This window comes from Cherax quadricarinatus, chromosome 2 (assembly GCF_038502225.1).
Source record: "Cherax quadricarinatus isolate ZL_2023a chromosome 2, ASM3850222v1, whole genome shotgun sequence".
NCBI lineage: Eukaryota > Metazoa > Arthropoda > Malacostraca > Decapoda > Parastacidae > Cherax > Cherax quadricarinatus.
In genome coordinates, this window is record NC_091293.1 from 16,223,953 (window position 1) to 16,236,355 (window position 12,403).

Below are 12,403 nucleotides of genomic sequence, written 5' to 3' on the forward strand. Positions count from 1 at the left end.
AGAGGTGCTGTGCTCAAGGTAAGAGTGCATATGTTTCGCTACTTTCAGAGGTGCTGTGCTCAAGGTAAGAGTGCATATGTTTCGTTACGTTCAGAGGTGCTGTGCTCAAGGTAAGAGTGCATATGTTTCGCTACGTTCAGAGGTGCTGTGCTCAAGGTAAGAGTGCATATGTTTCGCTACGTTCAGAGGTGCTGTGCTCAAGGTAAGAGTGCATATGTTTCGCTACGTTCAGAGGTGCCGTGCTCAAGGTAAGAGTGCATATGTTTCGCTACGTTCAGAGGTGCCGTGCTCAAGGTAAGAGTGCATATGTTTCGCTACGTTCAGAGGTGCCGTGCTCAAGGTAAGAGTGCATATGTTTCGCTACGTTCAGAGGTGCCGTGCTCAAGGTAAGAGTGCATATGTTTCGCTACGTTCAGAGGTGATGTGCTCAAGGTAAGAGTGCATATGTTTCGCTACGTTCAGAGGTGCTGTGCTCAAGGTAAGAGTGCATATGTTTCGCTACGTTCAGAGGTGCTGTGCTCAAGGTAAGAGTGCATATGTTTCGCTACGTTCAGAGGTGCTGTGCTCAAGGTAAGAGTGCATATGTTTCGTACGTTCAGAGGTGCTGTGCTCAAGGTAAGAGTGCATATGTTTCGCTACGTTCAGAGGTGCTGTGCTCAAGGTAAGAGTGCATATGTTTCGCCACGTTCAGAGGTGCTGTGCTCAAGGTAAGAGTGCATATGTTTCGCTACGTTCAGAGGTGCTGTGCTCAAGGTAAGAGTGCATATGTTTCGCTACGTTCAGAGGTGCTGTGCTCAAGGTAAGAGTGCATATGTTTCGCTACGTTCAGAGGTGCTGTGCTCAAGGTAAGAGTGCATATGTTTCGCTACGTTCAGAGGTGCTGTGCTCAAGGTAAGAGTGCATATGTTTCGCTACGTTCAGAGGTGCTGTGCTCAAGGTAAGAGTGCATATGTTTCGCTACGTTCAGAGGTGCTGTGCTCAAGGTAAGAGTGCATATGTTTCGCTACGTTCAGAGGTGCTGTGCTCAAGGTAAGAGTGCATATGTTTCGCTACGTTCAGAGGTGCCGTGCTCAAGGTAAGAGTGCATATGTTTCGCTACGTTCAGAGGTGCTGTGCTCAAGGTAAGAGTGCATATGTTTCGCTACGTTCAGAGGTGCTGTGCTCAAGGTAAGAGTGCATATGTTTCGCTACGTTCAGAGGTGCTGTGCTCAAGGTAAGAGTGCATATGTTTCGCTACATCCAGGCATTCTTTTCACTCTTTTAACAGGCAGTAAAATATTAATGCAGAACATGCGTAAAGTAGCAAGACGTTTTATTATTAGACGATGTTTCGCTCTAAATAAGATTTTGATTAAATCCCATTTAGGACGAAACGTCGTTTAATGGAAACTTTCGCTCTGATACGTGTTTTACATAGCTGCTAGGCTGCTCCCCCTTCATATAGGAGGTGCTTTTCCTAACATTCTGTATATCGTGCAAGATGGCTATACCGTTATCCTCCATACATCAGGATGGATATTCTCTCAAACACCAGGAAGGGTTTTTCCTCACATACCATACACCAGGGAGGGCTTCCCCACATACCGTACACCAGGGAGGGCTTCCCCACATACCGTACACCAGGGAGGGCTTCCCCACATACCGTACACCAGGGAGGGCTTCCCCACATACCGTACACCAGGGAGGGCTTCCCCACATACCGTACACCAGGGAGGGCTTCCCCACATACCGTACACCAGGGAGGGCTTCCCCACATACCGTACACCAGGGAGGGCTTCCCCACATACCATACACCATGAAGGGCTTCCTCACATACCATACACCAGGAAGGGCTTCCCCACATACCGTACACCAGGGAGGGCTTCCCCACATACCGTACATCATGAAGGGCTTCCCCACATACCATACACCAGGAAGGGCTTCCCCACATACCGTACACCAGGGAGGGCTTCCCCACATACCATACACCAGGGAGGGCTTCCCCACATACCGTACACCAGGGAGGGCTTCCCCACATACCGTACACCAGGGAGGGCTTCCCCACATACCATACACCATGAAGGGCTTCCTCACATACCATACACCAGGAAGGGCTTCCCCACATACCGTACACCAGGGAGGGCTTCCCCACATACCGTACATCATGAAGGGCTTCCCCACATACCATACACCAGGAAGGGCTTCCCCACATACCGTACACCAGGGAGGGCTTCCCCACATACCATACACCAGGGAGGGCTTCCCCACATACCATACACCAGGGAGGGCTTCCCCACATACCGTACACCAGGGAGGGCTTCCCCACATACCGTACACCAGGGAGGGCTTCCCCACATACCGTACACCAGGGAGGGCTTCCCCACATACCGTACACCAGGGAGGGCTTCCCCACATACCATACACCATGAAGGGCTTCCTCACATACCATACACCAGGAAGGGCTTCCCCACATACCGTACACCAGGGAGGGCTTCCCCACATACCGTACATCATGAAGGGCTTCCCCACATACCATACACCAGGAAGGGCTTCCCCACATACCGTACACCAGGGAGGGCTTCCCCACATACCATACACCAGGGAGGGCTTCCCCACATACCATACACCAGGAAGGGCTTCCCCACATACCGTACACCAGGGAGGGCTTCCCCACATACCATACACCAGGGAGGGCTTCCCCACATACCATACACCAGGAAGGGCTTCCTCACATACCATACACCAGGAAGGGCTTCCCCACATACCGTACACCAGGGAGGGCTTCCCCACATACCATACACCAGGGAGGGCTTCCCCACTCACATACCATACACCAGGAAGGGCTTCCCCACATACCGTACACCAGGGAGGGCTTCCCCACATACCATTCACCAGGGAGGGCTTCCCCACATACCATACACCAGGAAGGGCTTCCTCACATACCATACACCAGGAAGGGCTTCCCCACATACCGTACACCAGGGAGGGCTTCCCCACATACCATACACCATGGAGGGCTTCCCCACATACCATACACCAGGGAGGGCTTCCCCACATACCATACACCAGGAAGGGCTTCCCCACATACCGTACACCAGGGAGGGCTTCCCCACATACCATACACCAGGGAGGGCTTCCCCACATACCATACACCAGGAAGGGCTTCCCCACATACCGTACACCAGGGAGGGCTTCCCCACATACCATACACCAGGGAGGGCTTCCCCACATACCGTACACCAGGGAGGGCTTCCCCACATACCATACACCAGGAAGGGCTTCCCCACATACCATACACCAGGAAGGGCTTCCCCACATACCATACACCAGGAAGGGCTTCCCCACAAAGTAATAAGGTCCGTCAACATGAGTTGAAACATGACTCACGAAATCATAATGACACGTCACTAACGCGACGGTCTGGAGTTTTAAGACTGACCGCAGGTTCAAACCCCACCCGTGGTATAGTTTGTTTGCAATCGTGTCATTACGATTTCGTGAATCATGTTGACGGCTTTGAGGGGACTTGAGCTAGAGTTCGTCACTGCCATGCTAGCGGGAGATTCGTCTGTGAAAACTTGCATCTGAGGTCAGAGTGATGCTTATGGTGTAGACGCTGTATAGCCCTTGTGGCTTAGCGCTTCTTTTTGATTATAATAATAATAATCTATGGTGTAGAAATATACCTAGTTGGATGAATCTTATCGAAGCTAGCTGGTCCAGTGGCTAACGCGACGGTCTGGGGTTTTGAAACTCTCTGACCGCGGGTTCAAACCCCACTCGCGTTATGGTTTAAGCTGAAACAGTTCGTCAATAGATCCATTCCCTGGTGTCACTACAAATTTCAACTGTTCTAAACCTGTTTATCAAGACTAAACTACAACTTCCTCTTCTTTGACAGGTGGTGACATTCGAATGGAAACCTTACGTGTTCTACCAGCGGGCAGAGAACGGCACTGTGGTCTCTCGTTACGGTATAGACATGGGTGTTCTCAATACCGTGTCAGAGGTGCTCAACTTTACTTTACAGTTTCAGGAACCGCCCAAAGGTACTGGTACCTACCAGAGGATGTTCTTTGTATACTTGCAATTGTGTGAAGGATGATGTGTGTGTGTACTGGTACCTGTCTGAAGGAAGCTCTGCGTATACTGGTACCTGTCTGAAGGATGCTCTGTGTATACTGGTACCCGTCTGAAGGATGCTCTGAGTATACTGGTACCTGTCTGAAGGATGCTCTGGGCATACTGGTACCTGACTGAAGGATGCTCTGTGTATACTGGTACCTGACTGAAGGATGCTCTGTGTATACTGGTACCTGTCTGAAGGATGCTCTGTGTATACTGGTACCTGTCTGAAGGATGCTCTGGGCATACTGGTACCTGACTGAAGGATGCTCTGTGTATACTGGTACCTGTCTGAAGGATGCTCTGTGTATACTGGTACCTGTCTGAAGAATGCTCTGTGTATACTGGTACCCGTCTGAAGGATGCTCTGTGTATACTGGTACCTGTCTGAAGGATGCTCTGCGTATACTGGTACCTGTCTGAAGGATGCTCTGAGTATACTGGTCCTGTCTGAAGGATGCTCTGTGTATACTGGTACCTGTCTGAAGGATGCTCTGGGCATACTGGTACCTGACTGAAGGATGCTCTGTGTATACTGGTACCTGTCTGAAGGATGCTCTGTGTATACTGGTACCTGTCTGAAGGATGCTCTGGGCATACTGGTACCTGACTGAAGGATGCTCTGTGTATACTGGTACCTGTCTGAAGGATGCTCTGTGTATACTGGTACCTGTCTGAAGGATGCTCTGTGTATACTGGTACCCGTCTGAAGGATGCTCTGTGTATACTGGTACCTGTCTGAAGGATGCTCTGCGTATACTGGTACCTGTCTGAAGGATGCTCTGAGTATACTGGTCCTGTCTGAAGGATGCTCTGTGTATACTGGTACCTGTCTGAAGGATGCTCTGGGCATACTGGTACCTGACTGAAGGATGCTCTGTGTATACTGGTACCTGTCTGAAGGATGCTCTGTGTATACTGGTACCTGTCTGAAGGATGCTCTGTGTATACTGGTACCTGTCTGAAGGATGCTCTGTGTATACTGGTACCTGTCTGAAGGATGTTCTTTGTATTCTGGTACCTATCTGAAGGATGCTCTGTGTATACTGGTACCTGTCTGAAGGATGCTCTGTGTATACTGGTACCTGTCTGAAGGATGCTCTGTGTATACTGGTACCTGTCTGAAGGATGCTCTGTGTATACTGGTACCTGTCTGAAGGATGTTCTTTGTATTCTGGTACCTATCTGAAGGAAACTCTGTGTATACTGGTACCTGTCTGAAGGATGCTCTGGGCATACTGGTACCTGACTGAAGGATGCTCTGTGTATACTGGTACCTGTCTGAAGGATGCTCTGTGTATACTGGTACCTGTCTGAAGGATGCTCTGTGTATACTGGTACCTGTCTGAAGGATGCTCCGTGTATACTGGTACCTGTCTGAAGGATGATCTGTTTATACTGGTACCTGTCTGAAGGATGTTCTTTGTATTCTGGTACCTATCTGAAGGAAACTCTGTGTATAATGGTACCTGTCTGAAGGATACTCTGTGTATACTGGTACCTGTCTGAAGGATGCTCTGTGTATACTGGTACCTGTCTGAAGGATGCTCTGTGTATACTGGTACCTGTCTGAACGATGTTCTGTGTATTCTAGAACCCGTCTGAAGGATGCTCTGCGTATACTGGTACCTGTCTGAAGGATGCTCTGAGTATACTGGTCCTGTCTGAAGGATGCTCTGTGTATACTGGTACCTGTCTGAAGGATGCTCTGGGCATACTGGTACCTGACTGAAGGATGCTCTGTGTATACTGGTACCTGTCTGAAGGATGCTCTGTGTATACTGGTACCTGTCTGAAGAATGCTCTGTGTATACTGGTACCCGTCTGAAGGATGCTCTGTGTATACTGGTACCTGTCTGAAGGATGCTCTGCGTATACTGGTACCTGTCTGAAGGATGCTCTGAGTATACTGGTCCTGTCTGAAGGATGCTCTGTGTATACTGGTACCTGTCTGAAGGATGCTCTGGGCATACTGGTACCTGACTGAAGGATGCTCTGTGTATACTGGTACCTGTCTGAAGGATGCTCTGTGTATACTGGTACCTGTCTGAAGGATGCTCTGGGCATACTGGTACCTGACTGAAGGATGCTCTGTGTATACTGGTACCTGTCTGAAGGATGCTCTGTGTATACTGGTACCTGTCTGAAGGATGCTCTGTGTATACTGGTACCCGTCTGAAGGATGCTCTGTGTATACTGGTACCTGTCTGAAGGATGCTCTGCGTATACTGGTACCTGTCTGAAGGATGCTCTGAGTATACTGGTCCTGTCTGAAGGATGCTCTGTGTATACTGGTACCTGTCTGAAGGATGCTCTGGGCATACTGGTACCTGACTGAAGGATGCTCTGTGTATACTGGTACCTGTCTGAAGGATGCTCTGTGTATACTGGTACCTGTCTGAAGGATGCTCTGTGTATACTGGTACCTGTCTGAAGGATGCTCTGTGTATACTGGTACCTGTCTGAAGGATGTTCTTTGTATTCTGGTACCTATCTGAAGGATGCTCTGTGTATACTGGTACCTGTCTGAAGGATGCTCTGTGTATACTGGTACCTGTCTGAAGGATGCTCTGTGTATACTGGTACCTGTCTGAAGGATGCTCTGTGTATACTGGTACCTGTCTGAAGGATGTTCTTTGTATTCTGGTACCTATCTGAAGGAAACTCTGTGTATACTGGTACCTGTCTGAAGGATGCTCTGGGCATACTGGTACCTGACTGAAGGATGCTCTGTGTATACTGGTACCTGTCTGAAGGATGCTCTGTGTATACTGGTACCTGTCTGAAGGATGCTCTGTGTATACTGGTACCTGTCTGAAGGATGCTCCGTGTATACTGGTACCTGTCTGAAGGATGATCTGTTTATACTGGTACCTGTCTGAAGGATGTTCTTTGTATTCTGGTACCTATCTGAAGGAAACTCTGTGTATAATGGTACCTGTCTGAAGGATACTCTGTGTATACTGGTACCTGTCTGAAGGATGCTCTGTGTATACTGGTACCCGTCTGAAGGATGCTCTGAGTATACTGGTACCTGTCTGAAGGATGCTCTGGGCATACTGGTACCTGACTGAAGGATGCTCTGGGCATACTGGTACCTGACTGAAGGATGCTCTGTGTATACTGGTACCTGACTGAAGGATGCTCTGTGTATACTGGTACCTGTCTGAAGGATGCTCTGTGTATACTGGTACCTGTCTGAAGGATGCTCTGGGCATACTGGTACCTGACTGAAGGATGCTCTGTGTATACTGGTACCTGTCTGAAGGATGCTCTGTGTATACTGGTACCTGTCTGAAGAATGCTCTGTGTATACTGGTACCCGTCTGAAGGATGCTCTGTGTATACTGGTACCTGTCTGAAGGATGCTCTGCGTATACTGGTACCTGTCTGAAGGATGCTCTGAGTATACTGGTCCTGTCTGAAGGATGCTCTGTGTATACTGGTACCTGTCTGAAGGATGCTCTGGGCATACTGGTACCTGACTGAAGGATGCTCTGTGTATACTGGTACCTGTCTGAAGGATGCTCTGTGTATACTGGTACCTGTCTGAAGGATGCTCTGGGCATACTGGTACCTGACTGAAGGATGCTCTGTGTATACTGGTACCTGTCTGAAGGATGCTCTGTGTATACTGGTACCTGTCTGAAGGATGCTCTGTGTATACTGGTACCCGTCTGAAGGATGCTCTGTGTATACTGGTACCTGTCTGAAGGATGCTCTGCGTATACTGGTACCTGTCTGAAGGATGCTCTGAGTATACTGGTCCTGTCTGAAGGATGCTCTGTGTATACTGGTACCTGTCTGAAGGATGCTCTGGGCATACTGGTACCTGACTGAAGGATGCTCTGTGTATACTGGTACCTGTCTGAAGGATGCTCTGTGTATACTGGTACCTGTCTGAAGGATGCTCTGTGTATACTGGTACCTGTCTGAAGGATGCTCTGTGTATACTGGTACCTGTCTGAAGGATGTTCTTTGTATTCTGGTACCTATCTGAAGGATGCTCTGTGTATACTGGTACCTGTCTGAAGGATGCTCTGTGTATACTGGTACCTGTCTGAAGGATGCTCTGTGTATACTGGTACCTGTCTGAAGGATGCTCTGTGTATACTGGTACCTGTCTGAAGGATGTTCTTTGTATTCTGGTACCTATCTGAAGGAAACTCTGTGTATACTGGTACCTGTCTGAAGGATGCTCTGGGCATACTGGTACCTGACTGAAGGATGCTCTGTGTATACTGGTACCTGTCTGAAGGATGCTCTGTGTATACTGGTACCTGTCTGAAGGATGCTCTGTGTATACTGGTACCTGTCTGAAGGATGCTCCGTGTATACTGGTACCTGTCTGAAGGATGATCTGTTTATACTGGTACCTGTCTGAAGGATGTTCTTTGTATTCTGGTACCTATCTGAAGGAAACTCTGTGTATAATGGTACCTGTCTGAAGGATACTCTGTGTATACTGGTACCTGTCTGAAGGATGCTCTGTGTATACTGGTACCTGTCTGAAGGATGCTCTGTGTATACTGGTACCTGTCTGAACGATGTTCTGTGTATTCTAGAACCCGTCTGAAGGATGCTCTGCGTATACTGGTACCTGTCTGAAGGATGCTCTGAGTATACTGGTCCTGTCTGAAGGATGCTCTGTGTATACTGGTACCTGTCTGAAGGATGCTCTGGGCATACTGGTACCTGACTGAAGGATGCTCTGTGAATACTGGTACCTGTCTGAAGGATGCTCTGTGTATACTGGTACCTGTCTGAAGGATGCTCTGTGTATACTGGTACCTGTCTGAAGGATGCTCTGTGTATACTGGTACCTGTCTGAAGGATGTTCTTTGTATTCTGGTACCTATCTGAAGGATGCTCTGTGTATACTGGTACCTGTCTGAAGGATGCTCTGTGTATACTGGTACCTGTCTGAAGGATGCTCTGTGTATACTGGTACCTGTCTGAAGGATGCTCTGTGTATACTGGTACCTGTCTGAAGGATGTTCTTTGTATTCTGGTACCTATCTGAAGGAAACTCTGTGTATACTGGTACCTGTCTGAAGGATGCTCTGGGCATACTGGTACCTGACTGAAGGATGCTCTGTGTATACTGGTACCTGTCTGAAGGATGCTCTGTGTATACTGGTACCTGTCTGAAGGATGCTCTGTGTATACTGGTACCTGTCTGAAGGATGCTCCGTGTATACTGGTACCTGTCTGAAGGATGATCTGTTTATACTGGTACCTGTCTGAAGGATGTTCTTTGTATTCTGGTACCTATCTGAAGGAAACTCTGTGTATAATGGTACCTGTCTGAAGGATACTCTGTGTATACTGGTACCTGTCTGAAGGATGCTCTGTGTATACTGGTACCTGTCTGAAGGATGCTCTGTGTATACTGGTACCTGTCTGAACGATGTTCTGTGTATTCTAGAACCCGTCTGAAGGATGCTCTGCGTATACTGGTACCTGTCTGAAGGATGCTCTGTGTATACTGGTACCTGTCTGAAGGATGTTCTTTGTATTCTGGTACCTATCTGAAGGAAACTCTGTGTATACTGGTTCCTGTCTGAAGGATACTCTGTGTATACTGGTACCTGTCTGAAGGAGGCGCTGTGTATACTGGTACCTGTCTGAAGGATGCTCTATGTTTACTGGTACTTGTCTGAAGGATGCTCTGTGTATACTGGTACCTGTCTGAAGGATACTCTGTGTATACTGGTACCTGTCTGAAGGATACTCTGTGTATACTGGTACCTGTCTGAAGGATGCTCTATGTTTACTGGTACTTGTCTGAAGGATGCTCTGTGTATACTGGTACCTGTTTGAAGGATGCTGTGTGTATACTGATACCTGTCTGAAGGATGCTCTGTGTATACTGGTACCTGTCTGAAGGATGCTCTGTGTATACTTGTACCTGTCTGAAGGATGCTCTGTGTATTCTGGTACTTGTCTGAAGGATGCTCTATGTATACTGGTACCTGTCTGAAGAATGCTCTGTGTATACTGGTACCTATCTGAAGGATGCTCTGTGTATACTGGTACCTGTCTGAAGGGTGCTCTGTGTACACTGGTACCTGTCTGAAGGATGCTCTGTGTATTCTCGTACCTGTCTCAAGGATGCTCTGTGTATTCTCGTACCTGTCTGAAGGATGATCTCTGTATTCTCGTACCTGTCTGAAGGATGCTCTGTGTATTCTCGTACCTGTCTGAAGGATGCTCTGTGTATTCTCGTACCTGTCTGAAGGATGCTCTGTGTATTCTCGCACCTGTCTGAAGGATGCTCTGTGTATTCTCGTACCTGTCTGAAGGATGCTCTGTGTATTCTCGTACCTGTCTGAAGGATGCTCTGTGTATTCTCGTACCTGTCTGAAGGATGCTCTGTGTATTCTCGTACCAGTCTGAAGGATGCTCTGTGTATTCTCGTACCTGTCTGAAGGATGCTCTGTGTATTCTCGTACCTGTCTGAAGGATGCTCTGTGTATTCTCGTACCTGTCTGAAGGATGCTCTGTGTATTCTCGTACCTGTCTGAAGGATGCTCTGTGTATACTGGTACCTGTCTGAAGGATGCTCTGTGTATACTGGTACCCGTCTGAAGGATGCTCCGTGTATACTGGTACCTGTCTGAAGGATGCTCTGCGTATACTGGTACCTGTCTGAAGGATGCTCTGAGTATACTGGTCCTGTCTGAAGGATGCTCTGTGTATACTGGTACCTGTCTGAAGGATGCTCTGGGCATACTGGTACCTGACTGAAGGATGCTCTGTGTATACTGGTACCTGTCTGAAGGATGCTCTGTGTATACTGGTAGCTGTCTGAAGGATGTTCTTTGTATTCTGGTACCTATCTGAAGGAAACTCTGTGTATACTGGTACCTGTCTGAAGGATGCTCTGGGCATACTGGTACCTGACTGAAGGATGTTCTGTGTATACTGGTACCTGTCTGAAGGATGCTCTGTGTATACTGGTACCTGTCTGAAGGATGCTCTGTGTATACTGGTACCTGTCTGAAGGATGCTCTGTGTATACTGGTACCTGTCTGAAGGATGCTCTGTGTATACTGGTACCTGTCTGAAGGATGCTCTGTGTATACTGGTACCTGTCTGAAGGATGCTCTGCGTATACTGGTACCTGTCTGAGGGATGTTCTTTGTATTGTGGTACCTATCTGAAGGAAACTCTGTGTATACTGGTACCTGTCTGAAGGATGCTCTGTATATACTGGTACCTGTCAGAAGGATGTTCTTTGTATTGTGGTACCTATCTGAAGGAAACTCTGTGTATACTGGTACCTGTCTGAAGGATACTCTGTGTATACTGGTACCTGTCTGAAGGATGCTCTGTATATACTGGTACCTGTCTGAAGGATGCTCTGTGTATACTGGTACCTGTCTGAAGGATGTTCTTTGTATTGTGGTACCTGTCTGAAGGATGTTCTTTGTATTGTGGTACCTATCTGAAGGAAACTCTGTGTATACTGGTACCTGTCTGAAGGATACTCTGTGTATACTGGTACCTGTATGAAGGATACTCTGTGTATACTGGTACCTGTCTGAAGGATACTCTGTGTATACTGGTACCTGTCTGAAGGATACTCTGTGTATACTGGTACCTGTCTGAAGGATACTCTGTGTATACTGGTACCTGTCTGAAGGATACTCTGTGTATACTGGTACCTGTCTGAAGGATACTCTGTGTATACTGGTACCTGTCTGAAGGATACTCTGTGTATACTGGTACCTGTCTGAAGGAGGCTCTGTGTATACTGGTACCTGTCTGAAGGATGCTCTATGTTTACTGGTACTTGTCTGAAGGATGCTCTGTGTATACTGGTACCTGTTTGAAGGAGTCTCTGTGTATACTGATACCTGTCTGAAGGATGCTCTGTGTATACTGGTACCTGTCTGAAGGAGGCTCTGTGTATACTGGTACCTGTTTGAAGGAGGCTCTGTGTATACTGGTACCTGTCTGAAGGAGGCTCTGTGTATACTGGTACCTTTTTGAAGGATACTCTGTGTATACTGGTACCTGTTTGAAGGAGGCTCTGTGTATACTGGTACCTGTCTGAAGGAGGCTCTGTGTATACTGGTACCTGTCTGAAGGATACTCTGTGTATACTGGTACCTGTTTGAAGGATACTCTGTGTATACTGGTACCTGTTTGAAGGAGGCTCTGTGTATACTGGTACCTGTCTGAAGGAGGCTCTGTGTATACTGGTACCTGTCTGAAGGATACTCTGTGTATACTGGTACCTGTTTGAAGGAGGCTCTGTGTATACTGGTACCTGTCTGAAGGAGGCTCTGTG

General features: G+C 47.9%; 1 protein-coding gene across 1 annotated transcript in view; it reads left to right on the top strand.

Moving 5' to 3' along the window:
* LOC138853370 (ionotropic receptor 21a-like) overlaps positions 1-12,403 on the top strand; it is a 106,542-nt gene that overhangs the window by 24,146 nt on the left and 69,993 nt on the right. Inside the window, 1 exon segment of the mRNA XM_070089617.1 lies at positions 3,881-4,028. Coding sequence (XP_069945718.1) covers positions 3,881-4,028 — 148 coding nt within the window.